Raw genomic sequence first — 20,000 nt, forward strand, 5'->3', positions numbered from 1 at the left:
CCAGACAGTGGTGGATGAGGTTCCCATAGCAACGGACCAGTCTGGTAACCAAGGCAACGCTTATCTCATTGACAACTATGACGACGAGTATGACGATACATACGACATCAACCAAGTGGGAGCCAACGACCTGGACGAGGACGACGAGCTGCTGAATCGCCGGTACGATCCCACAGTAACGTGTGTACGCACGTGTGCGTGTACTTTTTTTTCCCCCCAGTGTTTTGTTTTGACCTTTGTGCTCTCCGTAGGCCGTTTACGACCCCTCAGGTGCTCAGAACTAGAAGGCAGGAAGAAGAGGAGAATGAAGAAGAAGAAGAAGAGGAGAAGGTATACACACACACACACACACACACACACACACACACACACAGCTTTAACCAGCACATCATCTCACATCACACATACAATTGCGAGAACTGGAGTGTGTGTGTGTGTGTGTGTGTGTGTGTGTGTGTGTGTGTGTGTGTGTGTAGGAGCCAGCAGTAAAGCGGGATCAGTTCGTGCAGGATCCAGCCATGCTGAGAGAGCGAGCTGAGGCCCGACGAGCCGCCATGCAGAACAGAAGAGGGTATGACACACACACACACACACACACACACACACACACACACTTTCTCTGACTAATAAAAACCCTGTCCTGATTTCCTTCAGCTTCAGAGCTCCGCCCCAAAGCAATGTGGCGGGCGGACCTAAGGGGCGGGGCCAGACTCAGGAGACGGTCCAGGATCGGCGAAGAAAGGAAGCGAACAAGGGTCGAGGAGCCAATCACAACCGCCGGATGATGGCAGACAGGAAGAGGAACAAAGGCATGATCCCTTCATGAAGCGTCGTTTCTGTTGCCATGGCGTTAATACGCATCATCGTCTAGTTGCCAGAGCTTCACAAATCTTTTTTTTTTTTTTTTTTATGATTTTTATTCAAATGTTTCGAATCGGCTCCAATGCGACTGAAATTCAACCAAACTTTATGAATTTAATATTAAAAAGAATTTAATTTAATTGAATGCCGGGGGGGGGATGGGATATGTGTTCATCTGACCTCCAGCAGCTCTCATCACTTCTTTCTTCCATCAGTAACTGCTGCATCTCAAATCCTAATTTTATGATGTCATCATGTGGACTATGACATCACAGTGTCACTCTTATCATCTGCCTTTAGTTTTACTGAACTGAATTATGGGATTGCGTTTGCACACCACCCAGGGGTGTGGCTCCACCCACAACACAGGTCACCTCCTACCTCAAGTCTGAAGTTACCATGGCAACCACATTGTAATTGCATTATTGTTGCACACAAGCACTAAACACTCCTGATTATCATCCAGTGGAGTAAAATTGTGTGTGTGAGAAAGAAAACTTTTATTCTAAACGCAAAAGGAAACTTTTTTTTTGGATGTGACGAGTTTAAAATCAAACTGGAAAAAATAAAAGTTCTTCAGACTTTAATACTGTGTGTATAAGTCTAATCTAAAAGTCTAATCTGATACAAGGGCCAGGTGCAGGATCCAATCTGATCTAACCTGATACAGGGTCTAACCTTCTACTGGGTCTAATCTAATAGTTAATGTAATGATACAGAATCGAATCTGATGGATGGATGGATGGATGGATGGATGGAGCAACGAAATGCAGTTTGGCATCAACCAGAAATGCAAATAAAAGCAATGAGACAGACGAGTGCAGATAAATAAATAAATAAAGAGATGTAGTAGATATGAAGGCTGTAGCAGTGCAGAGACGCGTCAACACTGTTCATAAGTACAAGTGAATAGTTATGGTAGTAATAACTAGTTAAGGCAGTGAAAATGTGTGTGTGTAAATGTGAAATATCAGGCAGAATGTACAGTAATGTATATATACAGATACACATATATAAATAGTGCAGGTGTGTGAGGTACAGTGTGTAGAGGAGTATAAAATACAGTATGTACATTGTATGTGTGTTTATACAGTGATCTCACAGTGTAGTGTAGAGTTCAGTAATGTGATGGTGAAGGAAAAAGGCCGTCACTGAACCTGCTGGTTCTGGTGTGTATGTTCCTGTATCTCCTTGATGGAAGGAGGTTAAACAGTGTGTGACTGGGATGTGAAGACTCCTTGATGATGATGTTTGAGAGGTACACAGACATCTGCTGTGGTGAAGGTGCTCAGTGGCAGGTAGTTGGGTGGCAGTGATGCGTCGGGCGATTTTGACCAGCCTTTGCAGGGCTTTACGTTCACACACAGTGGAGCCTCCGTACCATACAGTGATGAAAATTCTTAAAATCTGAATAGAATAATCTGATAATATTGTTCAGAAGATTTATTAACTGTGTATAGGTTTAATCTGATCTAACCTGATACATTGTCTAATCCCCTACAGGGTCTAATTTGATAACTGGTCCAACCTAAACTAACCTTATACAGGGTCTAATATCTAATCTGATACAGGGACTAACCTGAGACAGGGTTTAATCTGATCTAATCTGATACATGGACTAACCTGAGACAAGGTCTGATCTGAAATTGTTCAGAAGACTTGTCTACTGCATGTGTCTATCTAATGCCAGCTCTATTCTGATACATGATCTGATCTTATGCAGGATCCAACTTGATACAGGGTCTAATCTAATAGATCTAAACTCAAAGATAAAATGTAAAGATTGGGGGTGGGGAGGCAAATCACGGTTAGTCCTCTAGGGGGCGAAATGGAGTGATGTGTTCAGTTTACAGTGTATTGAATGAAGCATGGTGATGTGAGCTCCTCCCTGTGAACAACTGAACACTGTACTCAGAGTGTATATTTATATAAAGTCTGGATTAGACACTAATATGGACACGAAACTGGAATAAACGAGTGTAATGTGACCCTCTCAGGCCCTCCATGGTCTGTGGTGCTGCACCTTATGGACCAGGTCTTATCAGTCAGCTTCTGTTTTGCAGGAATTTCACAGTAGGAGAAATGATTCCAGGAACCTGCATGAACAGTGATAAATGGATTCACACAGGGTTCAGGAGGATCATGTGATGACCAAAGAGTCCATTAATGACTCCTGATGTTCCTCTGGGTTTATCAGGTTTTCTTTATAAACTTATAAAGTATGTGCTGCTGATGTGATGATGTGATGTGTTGATGATGATGTCACCCAACACAAGCTTCCTTTATACTCACACTCGTGACGAATAAAACATCTGGGTGATGGAGATTATTTTCCACTAACTGCATGTTCCTGAGTGTTTAAAGCTTTAATTCTAAGTGTTTCACTGCACTGACACTGGAGACTCCTTCTTTACCTGAACAGCTCAGTAGCAGATTCGTGAACGAGCCGTTGCTACGGAAACGCTAACGAGCGTATCAGCAGGATTGAAACAACAGAAATCTGCTTTAGAAAATTTACCAATTCCGGCCAATCAGGATCCAGAACTCAGCAGCAAATCGCTGTAGTTTAAAATGTGTGATTGGAGAACACAAAGTTTTGTGCATTTTGTTTTCCATCCATTTATTCATCCTTTTCCCCCCTCCCTCCATCAGCAAAATCCTGCGCATGAACCCTCTGACTGCTCGCAGCATCAATACGATTCTCTTTATATATTTATTATTTCATATTTTTATACAGATTTAACAGGAAATGATTCTGGATTTGGGCGGTGCAGGGGGCGCTCTCGTCCTCCTGAAATTAAATATTCAATATTTATAACTAATATAAATAAAAGAGATAAAACCCTCAACACTGACGACATCATCGACAGGAGCATGAAAACTCTTCTGCTTAAAACACACACACACACACACACACACACACACACACACACACACACACACACACACCCACACACACCATACAGTCACATACAATTTTAAAATGTCAGGAAGTATTTCAGATCCTCGGGGTCAGGGGTCAGAGGTCAGGTGTGGTTTCCACAACGATGTGGTGTGTACAGTATGTGGGTTTTTTTTTTTAATTGACATCTTGAGATGGTTTGACCTGATAGAGTTCAGAAATTCAGCAGAAGTTACCTGCAGAGAGAACAGGGGGCGGAGTTAATTTATTACATAAATAAATCAATTAATCAGATTTGGCCAATCAAGGACATTTTGTTAACAAAGCTCCAGCCACATGACTTCTTGGTTTCTGGAGTGTGTGTGTGTGTGTGTGTGTGTGTGTGTGTGTGTGTGTGTGAGAGAGAGAGACGTACCGAGAACACAGCGTTTACACAGAGGACAGGTCTGCTGCAGAAGCAACCACGGATCCACACAGTCTCTGTGGAACTCATGTAGACACGGTAGAACCCTCAAACACTACACACACAAACACACACACACACAAACACACATACACACACACACACACACACACACAAACACACATACACACATGTCAAGCAGATTCAGACTTCTTTATTAAATGTTATATAAAAGCTACTAAGCCATGATCTAGTACGACAGAAATACAAAAAGCTGTGTGTTTGTGTGTATGTGTGTGTATGTGTGTTTGTGTGTATGTGTGTGTGTGTGTGTGTGTGTGTGTGTGTGTGTATGTGTGTTTGTGTGTATGTGTGTGTGTTTGTGTGTGTGTGTGTATATGTGTGTTTGTGTGTATGTTTGTGTGTATGTGTGTTTGTGTGTACGTGTGTTTGTGTGTATGCGTGTGTGTGTGTGTGTGTGTGTGTGTGTGTGTGTGTATGCGTGTGTGTATATTTGTGTGTGTGTGTGTATGTGTGTGTGTGTGTGTGTGTGTGTGTGTGTTTGTGTGTATGTGTGTGTGTTTGTGTGTGTGTGTGTATATGTGTGTTTGTGTGTATGTGTGTGTGTATGTGTGTTTGTGTGTACGTGTGTTTGTGTGTATGCGTGTGTGTGTGTGTGTGTGTGTGTGTGTTTGTGTGTATGTGTGTGTGTTTGTGTGTGTGTGTGTATATGTGTGTTTGTGTGTATGTGTGTGTGTATGTGTGTTTGTGTGTACGTGTGTTTGTGTGTATGCGTGTGTGTGTGTGTGTGTGTGTGTGTGTGTGTGTGTGTGTATGCGTGTGTGTATATTTGTGTGTGTGTGTGTATGTGTGTGTGTGTGTGTGTGTGTGTGTGTTTGTGTGTATGTGTGTGTGTTTGTGTGTGTGTGTGTATATGTGTGTTTGTGTGTATGTGTGTGTGTATGTGTGTTTGTGTGTACGTGTGTTTGTGTGTATGCGTGTGTGTGTGTGTGTGTGTGTGTGTGTGTGTGTGTGTGTGTGTGTGTGTGTGTGTGTGTATGCGTGTGTGTATATTTGTGTGTGTGTGTGTGTGTTACCTGGTTAGTGGTGTACTGCTCTAAACACACAGCGCAGTTCTCCATGTCTGGCGGCTCGGTGTGTTTTCTTGGCTGGTATTTGCGGGTCTTTAACACGGACAGTTTATTCAGCAGCTCCTGTTTGGGGTGAAGCTGAAACACACACACAACTGTGTTGTAACTTTCACAGCCAAGTACACAAGTGACTGTCAATAACAATAACATATAATAACTTTGTTATTATATAATAACAATAACATGCGTAACGTGTAAAGGTGTGTGCTTTTATGTAATGTGTGTTTGTGTGTAAAGGTATGTAAAGGTATGTGTAAAGGTGTTAAGTTGTGTGTGAAGGTGTGTAAAGGTGTGTGTAAAGGTATGTAAAGGTGTGTAATGTGTGTGTTAATGTGTGTAAAGGTGTGTGTGTAAAGGTGTGTGTAAATGTGTGTAAATGTGTGTGTAAATGTGAGTAAAGGTGTGTGTAAAGGTGTGTGTAAATGTGTGTGTAAAGGTATGTAAAGGTGTGTGTAAAGGTGTGTAAATGTGAGTAAAGGTGTGTGTAAAGGTGTGTGTAAATGTGAGTAAAGGTGTGTGTAAAGGTGTGTGTAGATTTGTGTGTAAATGTTTGTGTAAAGGTGTGTAAAGGTGTGTAAATGTGAGTAAAGGTGTGTGAAAAGTGTGTGTAAAGGTGTGTAAAGGTGTGTGTCAAGGTGTGTAAAGGTGTGTGTAAAGGTGTGTAAAGGTGTGTAAATGTGAGTAAAGGTGTGTGTAAAGGTGTGTGTAAAGGTGTGTGTAAATGTGAGTAAAGGTGTGTGTAAAGGTGTGTAAAGGTGTGTGTAGAGGTGTGTATAAATGTGAGTAAAGGTGTGTGTAAAGGTGTGTGTAAAGGTGTGTAAATGTGAGTAAAGGTGTGTGTAAATGTGAGTAAAGGTGTGCGTAAAGGTGTGTGTAGAGGTGTGTGTAAATGTGAGTAAAGGTGTGTGTAGAGGTGTGTGTAGAGGTGTGTGTAAAGGTGTGTGTAAATGTGAGTAAAGGTGTGTGTAAAGGTGTGTGTTAAGGTGAGTAAAGGTGTATGTAAAGGTGTGTAAATGTGAGTAAAGGTGTGTGTAAAGGTGTGTGTAAATGTGAGTAAAGGTGTGTGTAAAGGTGTGTAAAGGTGTGTGTAGAGGTGTGTGTAAATGTGAGTAAAGGTGTGTGTAAATTTGTGTAAAGCTGTGTGTAGAGGTGTGTGTAAAGGTGTGTAAATGTTTGTGTAAAGGTGTTTAAAGGTGTGTAAATGTTTGTGTTAAGGTGTGTGTAAAGGTGTGTGTAAATGTGAGTAAAGGTGTGTGTAAAGGTGTGTGTAAATGTGAGTAAAGGTGTATTTAAAGGTGTGTAAATGTGAGTAAAGGTGTGTGTAAAGGTGTGTGTAAATGTGAGTAAAGGTGTGTGTAAAGGTGTGTAAAGGTGTGTGTAGAGGTGTGTGTAAATGTGAGTAAAGGTGTGTGTAAAGGTGTGTAAAGGTGTGTGTAGAGGTGTGTGTAAAGGTGTGTAAATGTTTGTGTAAAGGTGTTTAAAGGTGTGTAAATGTTTGTGTAAAGGTGTGTGTAAAGGTGTGTGTAAATGTGTTTTGTTGATTTCTGACCTGCAGTTGCTCAGTGAGCTGATCGGTGTGATATTGCCATCGGGCATGAACGAGTACGCCGGTGGAGAGGATCAGTGCGATTAACACCACCGTGTTCCACAACTGCTGCAGGTATTTCTGACAAACACACACACACACACACACACACACACACACACACTGAGCTGGAACTCTAGATGGTTCTGTAAAGGCTCTTTTCCAGAACCCAGGACCTGGGAATTCTGAAACTTGTGTTCAGGTATTGAAGTGTGTGTGTTTTGAGACACAGCAGAATGCAGGTGTTTGTACCTGTACAGGTGATTGTGTCTCCCCAGTGCAGACGACACCCTGCCACTCGCCATAGCGCCCCCATCTGGAGCGACCACAACTTGACCACAGAGTGAGAGTCGCACCCTGTAACACACAGTTTACAGGTGTGTAGTGCAGTGTACTAACCGTGTGTGTGTGTGTGTGTGTGTGTGTGTGTGTGTGTGTGTTACAGCTCACCAGGTTGTGCTGTAGAAAGGTTTTGTATGTGATTCTTGCAGTTGCGTGAAGACCCCTGCACAATCAATACACAAACGTAGTTAATGTGTGTGTGTGTGTGTGTGTGTGTGTCTGTGTGTGTGTGTGTGTGTGTGTGTGTGTGTGTCTGTGTGTGTGTGTCTGTGTGTGTGTGTGTGTGTGTGTATACCTAAGAAGAGCCCCGAACAGTTTGGTAACATTCTCTGAGTTCTGGATGATGATGATCGGTTTAGATAGAACCTGAGAGAAGTCCATCTGTAACACAGGAAGTCCATCAGCACTCTCAACTGTACACACACACACACACACACACACACACACACACACACACACACACACACACACACACACGTAATACATAAACAGTGTCATAAACAGTGTGTACCTCTCTCAGTGTGTTCTGGTTTAACACGAGGATGATGAGAGCTGATGCCCCCAAAACCAACGCCCTTTTCATCTGCGTACACACACACACACACACACACACACACACACAATAATAATAATAATAATAATAATAATAATAATAATAATAATTTTGTAATAATTTTAATGTTTTATATAAAATATCAAAGCATACAATATATAATGTGTGTGTGTGTGTGTGTGTGTGTGTCTGTGTGTGCGTGTGTGTGTGTGTGTCTGTGTGTGTGCGTGCGTGTGTGTGTGTGTGTGCGTGCGTGCGTGTGTGTATGTGTGTGTGTATGCGGGCGTGCGTGCGTGTGTGTGCGTGTGTGTGTGTGTGTGTGTGTGCGTGCGTGTGCGTGCGTGTGTGTGTGTGCGTGTGTGTATGTATGTGTGTGCGTGCCTGTGTGTGCGTGTGTCTGTGTGTGTGCGTGCGTGTATGTATGTGTGTGTGCGTGCCTGTGTGTGCGTGTGTCTGTGTGTGTGCGTGTGTCTGTGTGTGCGTGCGTGTATGTGTGTGTGTGTGTGCGTGCCTGTGTGTGCGTGTGTGTGTGTGTGTGTGTGCGTGCGTGTATGTATGTGTGTGTGTGTGTGTGTGTGTGCGTGCGTGTATGTATGTGTGTGTGCGTGCCTGTGTGTGTGTGCGTGCGTGTATGTATGTGTGTGTGCGTGCCTGTGTGTGCATGTCTGTGTGTGTGCGTGTGTCTGTGTGTGCGTGTGTGCGTGCGTGCGTGCGTGTATGTGTGTGTGCGTGTGTGCGCGTGCGTGTATGTATGTGTGCGTGCCTGTGTGTGCGTGTGTCTGTGTGTGTGCGTGTGTCTGTGTGTGTGCGTGTGTCTGTGTGTGTGCGTGTGTCTGTGTGTGTGCGTGCGTCTGTGTGTGTGCGTGTGTCTGTGTGTGTGCGTGCGTGTGCGTGCGTGCGTGTATGTGTGTGTGCGTGCGTGCGTGTGTGTGTGTGTGCGTGTATGTATGTGTGTGTGCGTGCCTGTGTGTGCGTGTGTCTGTGTGTGTGCGTGTGTCTGTGTGTGTGCGTGCGTGTGCGTGCGTGCGTGCGTGCGTGTATGTGTGTGTGCGTGCGTGCGTGTGTGTGCGTGCGTGTATGTATGTGTGTGTGCGTGCCTGTGTGTGCGTGCGTGCGTGCGTGTATGTGTGTGTGCGTGCCTGTGTGTGCGTGCGTGCGTGCGTGTATGTGTGTGTGCGTGCGTGCGTGTGTGTGCGTGCGTGTATGTATGTGTGTGTGCGTGCCTGTGTGTGCGTGCGTGCGTGCGTGTATGTGTGTGTGCGTGCGTGCGTGCGTGTTCATCTCACCTTGGTGACTACAGTCGATGCAAATGACTCTGGGTTGCCGTTGGAGACATGACCCTCCTCCATTTGTACAGGAACCACTCCGATCCAGGGCTTTGAGCTGTGACCTTCATCATCATCACCATCATCTGTGTGATCTGCACTCAGCATGCCTTCATGTTCACCTTTAATCTGGGAGGAAATTATGTCACAGGTCTGACGTGACAGTTCCTCTCTGACGTCATGTGTTTATTAATAATAATTGTAAAACCTCAAGATCTATCTGTCTGTCTGTCTGTCTGTCTGTCTGTCTGTCTGTCTGTCTGTCTGTCTGTCTGTCTATCTATCTATCTATCTATCTATCTATCTATCTATCTATCTATCTATCTATCTATCTGTCTGTCTGTCTGTCTATCTATCTACAGTGAGGAAAATAAGTATTTGAACACGCTGCTATTTTTCAAGTTCTCCCACTTAGAAATAATGGAGGGGTCTGAAATTGTCATCGTAGCTGCATGTCCACTGTGAGAGACATAATCTAAAAAAAAAAATCTAGAAATCACAATATATGATTTTTTAACTATTTATTTGTATGATGCAGCTGCAAATAAATATTTGAACACCTGAGAAAGTCAATGTTAATATTTGGTACAGGAGCCTTTGTTTGCAATTACAGAGGTCAAACGTTTCCTGTAGTTTTTCACCAGGTTTACACACACTGCAGGAGGGATTTTGGCCCACTCCTCCACTCAGATCTTCTCTAGATCAGTCAGGTTTCTCAAGTTTGAGCTCCCTCCAAAGATTCTCTATTGGGTTTAGGTCTGGAGACTGGCTAGGCCACGCCAGAACCTTGATATGCTTCTTACAGAGCCACTCCTTGGTTATCCTGGCTGTGTGCTTCGGGTCATTGTCATGTTGGAAGACCCAGCCTCGACCCATCTTCAGTGCTCTAACCGAGGGAAGGAGGTTGTTCCTCAAAATCTCGCAATACATGGCCCGGGTCATCCTCTCCTTAATACAGTGCAGTCGCCCTGTCCCATGTGCAGAAAAACACCCCCAAAGCATGATGCTACCACCCCCATGCTTCACAGTAGGGATGTGTTCTTGGGATGGTACTCATCATTCTTCTTCCTCCAAACACGTTTAGTGTAATTATGACCCAAAAGTTCTATTTTGGTCTCCTCTGACCACATGACTTTCTCCCATGACTCCTCTGGATCATCCAAATGGTCATTGGCAAACTTAAGACGTGCCTGGACATGTGCTGGTTTAAGCAGGGGAACCTTCCGTGCCATGCATGATTTCAAACCATGACGTTTTAGTGTATTACCAACAGTAACCTTGGAAACGGTGGTCCCAGCTCTTTTCAGGTCATTGACCAGCTCCTCCTGTGTAGTTCTGGGCTGATTTCTCACCTTCCTTAGGATCATCGAGACCCCACGAGGTGAGATCTTGCATGGAGCCCCAGTCCGAGGGAGATTGACAGTCATGTTTACCTTCTTCCATTTTCTAATGATTGCTCCAACAGTGGACCTTTTTTCACCAAGCTGCTTGGCAATTTCCCCGTAGCCCTTTCCAGCCTTGTGGAGGTGTACAATTTTGTCTCTAGTGTCTTTGGACAGCTCTTTGGTCTTGGCCATGTTAGTAGTTGGATTCTTACTGATTGTATGGGGTGGACAGGTGTCTTTATGCAGCTAACGACCTCAAACAGGTGCATCTAATTTAGGATAATAAATGTAGTGGAGGTGGAGATTTTAAAGGCAGACTAACAGGTCTTTGAGGGTCAGAATTCTAGCTGATAGACAGGTGTTCAAATACTTATTTGCAGCTGTATCATACAAATAAATAGTTTAAAAATCATATATTGTGATTTCTAGATTTTTTTTTTTTAGATTATGTCTCTCACAGTGGACATGCACCTACAATGACAATTTCAGACCCTCCATGATTTCTAAGTGGGAGAACTTGCAAAATAGCAGCGTGTTCAAATACTTATTTTCCTCACTCACTCACTCACTCACTCACTCACTCTTTCTATCTATCTATCTATCTATCTATCTATCTATCTATCTATCTATCTATCTATCTATCTATCTATCTATCTATCTATCTTGTCACTGCCCCGTTGAGGTCACGTGACCCCTGATGTCAGACCATTGGAGCTGTTTATTCAGAACTGAGATGTTTAGAGAAAAGAGTGCGGAGGTGTCACGACACTTTACAGGACACCACGGTGTGTGTGTGTGTGTGTGTGTGTGTGTGTGTGTGTGTGTGTGTGTGTGTGTGTGTGTAAATACCAGTCGCAGGTCTCCCCGCAGCTCGTGCTCTTCCTCGCTGTGTTGTTGTTGTTGTTGTTGTTGTTGTTGTTTTTGTTGCACCTGCAGCACGCGCCCCTGCAGCACGCTGCCCTCGGGTTCCTGCAGCACCGACACGCGCACCAACGCCACCCGCTCCACGGGCACGAGCCCGCACTGCCCCGCGCGCGCACACCCCACCACCATCGCCACCAAGACCACGGACACGCAGCTCCGACCCACCACTATCATCATCATCATCATCTTCTTCATCTTCATCATCATCAGCATCATCATCAGTACCGGTACCGGAGCGCGCGATCAGCTGATCCGCCAATGTTTTTCTTTCACTCTCTGTTCAAACACACTCTCTCTATATCTCTCTCTCTCCACCTAGCGTTCAGAGGCAAAACTGCAGCCGGCAATCAACGTCTATTCCATTAACAAACCTCTCAAATAATTAATAATTACACCCAGAATCACACAGACTTCTTCCGACCCCCCCCCCTAAAATGATAATAAATATTTGTATGTTATTATAAATAGTAAATAACCCATGTACTACCCCCAGTGTAAACGTGGCTTTAGTTGTGATTTCCTGCCAACAGGTGGCAGCAGTGTAACTGTACAGCTCACTGCGGTTCCGCTCTTCATTTCCTCCAAATGTATTCTCAACACTACTCTATTACCAAGTTTATTTTACTATTTTTATTATAATATACTTTTTAGACTGTAATTATTACGTCTCTGATGAGCACAGGAAAGGAAACATCTTCACAATGCACAAAAGCCTCGTTTAGGTTTTATACTCTGGTTTGTGTTCTTCTGTCTTTTATATTATTCATTTATTTTTATTTATCTTTGTTATTCTTTAGAATAATTTTTGCATGAATAAAGTACTATTCTATAGAATCCCAGAAAAGCTCCAAGAAAAAATGATGACATATAATTGAGTAATCTCCAGATGCTGCTTTTCATTTAGTCTCTTTTGAATATTTAGTCTTTTTTGAATATTTAGTCATTTACATATAAAAAAAAAAGATTTTGTGAAAATGTGAAAAAAATAAATATAAATCAGATTCATAATAAACTCATAAATATATAATGTGCTTTAACTCTATTTTAAATCTATTTTTACTGACTGGATTTAGACTTTTGTATATCTCTTTAACTGTAAATGTGGAGGGTTGTGTTATGAAGGACATCCAGCGTAAAATATGTGCCACATGACTGAAGATGGCGTCGGTGAGATCATCTGCCACCGCGGCTACACTTTGTCTGTTTTTGTTAATTTTATATATTTATTTTCATAGACACCGTTCTCTTTATATAAGATAGTCATCATTAGACATGACAGAGCCACTATTATATCTATTGGTGTACAATCTACTCACCATTCGCTGTTTTTAAACCCGGACCCATGCTGGCCGAGCGAGATCCTGAGGGAGAACTAAGGACCCGTACCAGCATCCACGAGGGAAACGAGCCGGCGTCAGGAACAGGCTGAGGGCACGCGCACACCGCGCTCCCTTACCTAGTATCCTGTTAGCCAATGTCCGAAAACCAGGAAATCAAGCTCGACGACCTCAGGGCAAGGGTCAAGTTCCAGAGAGACATTCGGGACTGCAAACTTCTCTGCTTCACCGAGACATGGCTGAACCCAGCGGTACCGGACCACTCCATCCAGCCGGCTGTGTTTTTCTCGGTTCACCGCATGGACAGAACACTGGAGTCGGGGAAGTCAAGAGGAGGTGGAGTGTGTCTGATGGTGAAAACCACTGGTGCGACAGCGTGAGCATCGTTCCTCTTTCACGCTCCTGCACACCAAATCTGGAACTACTGACCATCAAATGTCGCCCCTTTTATATTCAGCTCGGTCATAGTCAGTGCCGTTTATATTCCATCTCACGCAGACACGGACACTGCAGTATGGGACTTACACGAGACAATAACACTTCACCAAACACAGCATGGGTAACGCTGCGCTCATCATTGGGGTGGGAGACTTTAACAGTGCCAACCTCAAGCGCGCACTACCGAACTTTCAGCAGCACATCACCTGCCCCACCAGGGGCGAAAGGACACTGGACCACTGATACACACGATTCCTAAACAGCTACAAGGCACAATCATGTACACCGTTTGGGAAATCGGACCATGTTGTCATCTTCTTCATGCCTGTATACAAACAAAGGCTGAAACAGGAAGCTCAGCTTCAGAGGGAAGTTGCGTGCTGGACTGACCAATCGGTGGCCGCTCTGCAGGACGCTTTAGCAGATGATACGTCACAGAAAACCACCATCAGAACGTTTCACAACCAGAAGCCGTGAGTGGATAAAACCACATGTGATCTGTGTAGAGCTCACAACATCATCAAGGACCTTTCACATCCCAGTCACAAACTGTTTAACCTCCTTCCATCAAGAACCAGATACAGGAACATATGCACCAGAACCAGCAGGTTCAGGGCCGGCCTTTTTCCATCCATCATCACCCTACTGAACTCCACACCACACCATGAGAACACTGTATAAACACTGTATAAACACTGTACATAATTTCTGTACAATTGTACATAAAAAAAACTTTCTTTTCGGCTTCTCCCGTTAGGGGTCGCCACAGCGGATCCTCCGCACGTTTGATTTGGCACATGTTTTACGCTGGATGCCCTTCCTAACGCAACCCTCCCCAATTTATCCGGGCTTGGGACCGGCACTAAGAGTGGCTGGGGATGGTTCCCTGACCGGGAATCGAACCCGGGTCGCAGCGGTGGGAGCGCTGCATCTTAACCACTAGACCACCAGGGGACCTTCTGTACAATTGTACATACAATGTACATATTACATATTGTATTTGTTTATACTCCTCATTCTCTACACATATTGTGCCTTACATCCTGCCTAATATTTCACATTCACATATAAATATATATATAAAACCTTATAACCTTAAGTGCTTCAAGAGGCTCATCATGAGGCATATCAAGACCCAGCTTCCACCCTCACTGGACTAGACAATAAGGACATGTACATACAAATGCTGTTCATATACTTCAGTTCAGCATTTAACACAATCATCCCTCAGCACCTGATTGAGAAGCTGAAAATACTGGGCCTAAACACCTCCCTCTGTAAGTGGATCCTGGATGGGAGACCTCAGTCAGTCCGGATGCCAAACGTCCATGACACCAGGAACGCAAAGCAGGGGGGCGGATCCAAAAACAGTCCGAGTTCCAGAGCCGGAGAACAGAGCAATAGTGGAAAACCAAGCCGAAATCGAAGGGGAGGCAAAAGTCAGAGAAACCAGGAGATCCGAAACCGAAACGAAACTTTCCACAAGGGGAAAAGGAAGGCTGGAAGGTCTCAAACGAAGCATGGAGCTGAGGTGGGATACATGAAAGGTTGGGTAGATGCGTAAGACTCTGGGGAGCTTGATACGTACTGCCGCAGGTTTTGTGACCTTGGAAATGGGGAATGGACCCATGAAACAAAGGGCGAGCTTCTTGCACATGGCCTTGAGTGGCAGGTCATGAGTAGAAAGCCAGACCTTTTGGCCAATCCGATATTGGGGGGCAGGTTGGCATCTGTGACGCTTGTAACTTCGGGAGGACTTGAGGGCTGCCCGGGCCATTCTTCAACCTCGCCGACAACGCCCGAATAAGGCCGGGGCGGATGGAACAGAGGTCTCGGGGTCTTGGGTGGTGAACAGTGGGGGGTGGGTGGCAGCCGAACACAACCTGAAAGGGCTGAGGGGTCTGAAGGTGGTGGGAAGAGTATTATGAGCGTATTCAGCCCAAAGAAGTTTTTCCGACCATGTGGAGGGGTCTTGGGTGTAGAGAGGCCAGTCTCGGGTTCTTGGTTGTGCCTTTCAGTCTGGCCATTAGACTGAGGATAAAACCCGAAAAGAAAGGCTGACAGAAATACCCAGAAGACAGCAGAATTCCTTCCAAAAAGGACCTTCTTCTCGATTCTCAGATTGAGTGTGCGGACGATAAGATTAGCAGAGATTATGGAATCAGGGGGAGGATCTTGTAGCTAGGTAGGACAGGGAGAAGTTGAACCACCCAAAGAACAGACGTGAGTTGACTTCCTTGACGTGAGTTTAGGTGCTTGGTTGTCCGTAGATACTCCAGTCTCGGTCCAGACTTTGGGCCCCTCCAGCCAGGGCCAACTTGACCGCGAAGAGCTCTCCAACAGGGTAGTTCTGTTTAGCTAGACTGAAGAAAAGAAAGCACATATGTGCAGGCGGTTGCAGTGCAGGCACCTCCAATTGGTGGGTTGGATCCGGAGGAGCCAGGACTGGGGCTGAGGTGAAGAGACTCTTAAACTTCGTAAAGGCCTGTTCAGCCTCTGGGTTCCAGTTGAAGGCCCGACGCATGCAGGTGAGTAGGTGAAGGGGGGCCACCATAAAGCTATGTCCCCTGATGAACTGCCGATAGAAATTGGCTAACCACAAGAACCTCTGCAATTGCTTACGGGTGGTGGGTTAGGGCCAGTCCTTTACCGACTGAATCCTGTCTTGGTCTATCTGGATGTTACCGGCTGAAAGGACAAACCCAAGGAAAGAGGTGCTGGAGAAGAGAGCAGCGAGCGTGCGGCATCCTGTTGAGGGGTGGGCGAACCAAAAACCTTAAAAAGTTCTTTAGAGAAGGTAGTAAAGAAAGAGCAATGTGAAGACTGATTCTCCCACTCGGAAGTAGCCCACGGCAAGGCCCGTTCAGAGAGCAAGGAGATGAAACGGGACGTCAGGAGCGCAAAGCAGGGGGCGGATCCGAAGGAGGAAAGTGAGTCCGAAAACAGTTGGAGTTCAAGAGCAATAGAGGAAAACCAAGCCGAACGAGCCGACCGAGACAATATGGCAGCAAGTGCATGCATTTATATTTATTTATATTTATTATTTATATTTATATCTATTTATACAGAAGCAAGATGGCGCCGAACCGGAAGCGGAAATGTGCGACTGGCTGACAATCATCCTCCCCCATCCTGACAGCGTTCTACACCGTCTCGGATCACAAGACCCTACAGAGGACGATGGAGAAGACCATAGGAGTCTCTCATAGGAGTCCCCTCCATCATGGACATTTACATCAGTTTAGTTTAATGATCTGAAATATTAAAGTGTGACAAACATGCAAAAAAAATAAGAAGTCAGGAAGGAGGCAAACACTTTAATACACAGCGGTGTGAACATTTCTTTTGCAAGTTTTCACATTTTAATATTTCAGATCATCACACTAAACTGATGGCGACATACATGTGTATGTGCAGCATGTAATATATATATATATATATTTAAAAAACATGTTACACATACAGTGGGTACGGAAAGTATTCAGACCCCCTTAAATTTTTCACTCTGTTATATTGCAGCCGTTTGCTAAAATCATTTAAGTTCATTTCTTTTCCTCATGAATGTACACACGGCTCCCCATACTGACAGAAAAACACAGAATTGTTGACCTTTTTGCAGATTTATTAAAAAAGAAAAACTGAAATATCCCATGGTCCTAAGTATTCAGACCCTTTGCTGTGACACTCATATATTTAACTCAGGTGCTCTCCATTTCTTCTGATCATCCTTGAGATGGTTCTACACCTTCATTTGAGTCCAGAAATTTTTGATTGTACTGATTGGACTTGATTAGGAAAGCCACACACCTGTCTATATAAGACCTTCCAGATCACAATGCATGTCAGAGCAAATGAGAATCATTAAGGTCAAAGGAACTGCCTGAAGAGCTCAGAGACAGAATTGTGGCAAGGCACAGATCTGGCCAAGGTTCCAAAAAAATTTTTGCTGCACTTAAGGTTCCTAAGAGCACAGTGGCCTCCATAAACCTCAAATGGAAGACGTTTGGGACGACCAGAACCATTCCTAGAGCTGGCCGACCGGCCAAACTGAGCTATCGGGGGAGAAGAGCCTTGGTGAGAGAGGTAAAGAAGAACCCAAAGATCACTGTGGCTGAGCTCCAGAGATGCAGTCGGGAGATGGGAGAAAGTTGTAGAAAGTCAACCATCACTGCAGCCCTTCACCAGTGGGGCTTTATAGCAGAGTGGCCTGACGGAAGCCTCTCCTCAGTGCAGGACACATGAAAACCCGCATGGAGTTCTCCAAGATGGTGAGAAATAAGATTCTCTGGTCTGATGAGACCAAGATAGAACTTTTTGGCCTTAATTCTAAGCGGTATGTGTGGAGAAAACCAGGCACTGCTCATCACCTGTCCAGTACAGTCTCAACAATGAAGCATGGTGGTGGCAGCATCATGCTGTAGGGGTGTTTTTCAGCTGCAGGGACAGGACGACTGGTTGCAATCAAGGGAAAGATGAATGCGGCCAAGCACAGGGATATCCTGGACGAAAACCTTCTCCAGAGTGCTCTGGACCTCAGACTGGGCCGAAGGTTTACCTTCCAACAAGACAATGACCCTAAGCACACAGCTAAAATAACGATGGAGTGGCTTCACAACAACTCCGTGACTGTTCTTGAATGGCCCAGCCAGAGCAATGACTTAAACCCAATTGAGCATCTCTGGAGAGACCTAAAAATAGCTGTCCACCAACGTTTACCGTCCAACCTGACAGAACTGGAGAGGATCTGCAAGGAGGAATGGCAGAGGATTCCTGAATCCAGGTGTGAAAGACTTGTTGCATCTTTCCCAAAAAGACTCCTGGCTGTATTAGATCAAAAGGGGGCTTCTACTAAATACTGAGCAAAGGGTCTGAATACTTAGGACCATGTGATATTTCAGTTTTTCTTTTTTAATAAATCTGCAACAATGTCAACAATTCTGTGTTTTTCTGTCAGTATGGGGAGCTGTGTGTACATTCATGAGGAAGAAGAATGAACCTAAATGATTTTAGCAAATGGCTGCAAAATAAAAAAGAGTGAAAAATTTAAGGGGGTCTGAATACTTTCCGTACCCACTGTATACTACATGTTTATCTAAATAAATATAATTATAATCACTAATAAGGACAGGGCGGATGTAAGTAGCTCTATTTTAGCTTGCAGCCTTTTCCGGTTTATAACCATTTTGTTGAAACGTCACATGAGTGACAAGTCAAATATCAAATCAAATATCAAATCAAATATCAAATCAGTGCACACAGAGTGTATTCAAACTAACCAATCACATTGCGTAGAGCTGCATGGTACTGGCCAATCGTGTAGTAAAAGGCGGGATTTGTGAATGAGGTTAGTAGATTAACGGTTTGTTTCCGGACTCGCGCACAGCTTCATTTAAATACATTTATATTTATATCTATATCTGTGTGTGTGTGTGTGTGTGTGTGTGTGTGTGTGTGTGTGTGTGTGTGTGTGCGCGCGCTAGCGGTAGATGAAGATGAAGATGAAGATGAAGGCGCTGACATTAGCCCTGGTGCTGTACTCGTTGTTGATGGCTGAGGCGGCGCGGAGCAGGAAGGAGTGGAGCGGCGGGAGCGGAGGAAGCAGCGGCGGGCTGAGGAGAGCAGCGAGCGGCGTGTACCAGAGCCTGAGCTCGGTGTTCGGGGAGGACAACATCAAAGCATTATACAAGGTTCATAAAATGTATCACTGCTACAAAGAGCGCTTATTACTGCTACATAGAGCGCGTATTTCCTCCTGCATAAAGTGCTTATTAGTGATGCATAGAGCACTTATCATCTGCATAGAGCACTTATCATCTGCATAGAGCACTTATCTTCTGCATAGAGAACTTATCTTCTGCATAGAGCGCTTATTTCCTTTTGCATAGATCGCTTATTTCCTGCTGCATAGATCGCTTATTTCCTGCTGCATAGAGCACTTATCTTCTGCATAGAGCGCTTATTACTGCTGCATAAAGCACGTATCATCTGCATAGAGCACTTATCATCTGCATGGAGCACTTATCATCTGCATAGATCGCTTATTTCCTGCTGCATAGAGCACTTATCATCTGCATAGAGCACTTATCATCTGCATGGAGCACTTATCATCTGCATGGAGCACTTATTTCCTGCTGCATAGAGCACTTATCATCTGCATGGAGCACTTATCATCTGCATGGAGCACTTATCATCTGCATAGAGCACTTATCTTTTGCATAGAGCGCTTATTACTGCTGCATAGAGCACTTATCATCTGCATAGAGCACTTATCATCTGCATAGAGCACTTATCTTCTGCATAGAGAACTTATCTTCTGCATAGAGCGCTTATTTCCTTTTGCATAGATCGCTTATTTCCTGCTGCATAGAGCACTTATCTTCTGCATAGAGCGCTTATTACTGCTGCATAAAGCACGTATCATCTGCATAGAGCACTTATCATCTGCATGGAGCACTTATCATCTGCATGGAGCACTTATTTCCTGCTGCATAGAGCACTTATCATCTGCATGGAGCACTTATCATCTGCGTGGAGCACTTATCATCTGCATGGAGCACTTATCATCTGCATGGAGCACTTATTTCCTGCTGCATAGAGCACTTATCATCTGCATGGAGCACTTATCATCTGCATGGAGCACTTATCATCTGCATGGAGCACTTATCATCTGCATAGAGCACTTATATTTTGCATAGAGCGCTTATTACTGCTGCATAGAGCACTTATCATCTGCATAGAGCACTTATCATCTGCATAGTGCGCTTATTTCCTGCTGCATAGAGCAATTATTACTG

General features: G+C 44.4%; 3 protein-coding genes across 4 annotated transcripts in view; 2 read left to right on the top strand and 1 right to left on the bottom strand.

Annotated features, from left to right (window-relative positions):
* The window catches only part of ascc2 (activating signal cointegrator 1 complex subunit 2), a 3,276-nt gene extending 1,828 nt beyond the window's left edge, over positions 1–1,448 (top strand). Inside the window, exons 5-8 of the mRNA XM_083570801.1 lie at positions 1–162; positions 252–330; positions 477–571; positions 655–1,448. The exon at positions 1–162 is cut by the window's left edge and continues 75 nt beyond it. Of these exons, the coding sequence (XP_083426927.1) occupies positions 1–162; positions 252–330; positions 477–571; positions 655–826 (508 nt within the window). The 3' untranslated portion in view covers positions 827–1,448. The remainder of the gene's footprint in view (positions 163–251; positions 331–476; positions 572–654) is intronic.
* A 2,007-nt stretch (positions 1,449–3,455) lies between these two features.
* Positions 3,456–11,756, bottom strand: rnf215 (ring finger protein 215). Of its 2 annotated transcripts, XR_014532552.1 has the most exons (11): positions 11,357–11,756; positions 9,084–9,251; positions 7,756–7,827; positions 7,540–7,625; positions 7,353–7,407; positions 7,155–7,259; positions 6,867–6,983; positions 5,264–5,395; positions 4,179–4,281; positions 3,785–3,999; positions 3,456–3,750 (listed from the first exon to the last, which is right to left on the bottom strand). XR_014532552.1 is itself a non-coding variant. In XM_083570791.1 (10 exons), exons 1-10 carry the CDS (start codon positions 11,648–11,650, stop codon positions 3,986–3,988), a joined length of 1,146 nt encoding a protein of 381 aa, XP_083426917.1. In that variant the 5' UTR covers positions 11,651–11,756; the 3' UTR covers positions 3,456–3,985. The 2 variants fall into 2 exon arrangements, 1 of the variants encoding a protein (XP_083426917.1); XM_083570791.1 differs by having other exon boundaries at positions 3,456–3,999.
* Positions 11,757–18,554: 6,798 nt separating this feature from the next.
* bri3bp (bri3 binding protein) overlaps positions 18,555–20,000 on the top strand; it is a 4,720-nt gene continuing 3,274 nt past the window's right edge. The window contains exon 1 of the mRNA XM_083570800.1: positions 18,555–18,893. Within this exon, the coding sequence (XP_083426926.1) occupies positions 18,693–18,893 (201 nt within the window). The 5' untranslated portion in view covers positions 18,555–18,692. The remainder of the gene's footprint in view (positions 18,894–20,000) is intronic.

The sequence above is a fragment of the Silurus aristotelis genome, assembly GCF_946808225.1.
Source record: "Silurus aristotelis genome assembly, contig: scaffold_168, whole genome shotgun sequence".
NCBI lineage: Eukaryota > Metazoa > Chordata > Actinopteri > Siluriformes > Siluridae > Silurus > Silurus aristotelis.

Excerpts from the sequence above, each read along its gene's own strand:
- rnf215 (XM_083570791.1), bottom strand. The coding sequence starts at position 11,650 with ATGATGATGCTGATGATGATGAAGATGAAGAAGATGATGATGATGATG. Across the intron at positions 7,828-9,083 it reads CATCGACTGTAGTCACCAAG|ATGAAAAGGGCGTTGGTTTT; the intron begins GTGAGATGAACA and ends GTGTGTACGCAG. Across the intron at positions 4,282-5,263 it reads AGCAGTACACCACTAACCAG|TGTTTGAGGGTTCTACCGTG; the intron begins GTAACACACACA and ends TTGTGTGTGTAG.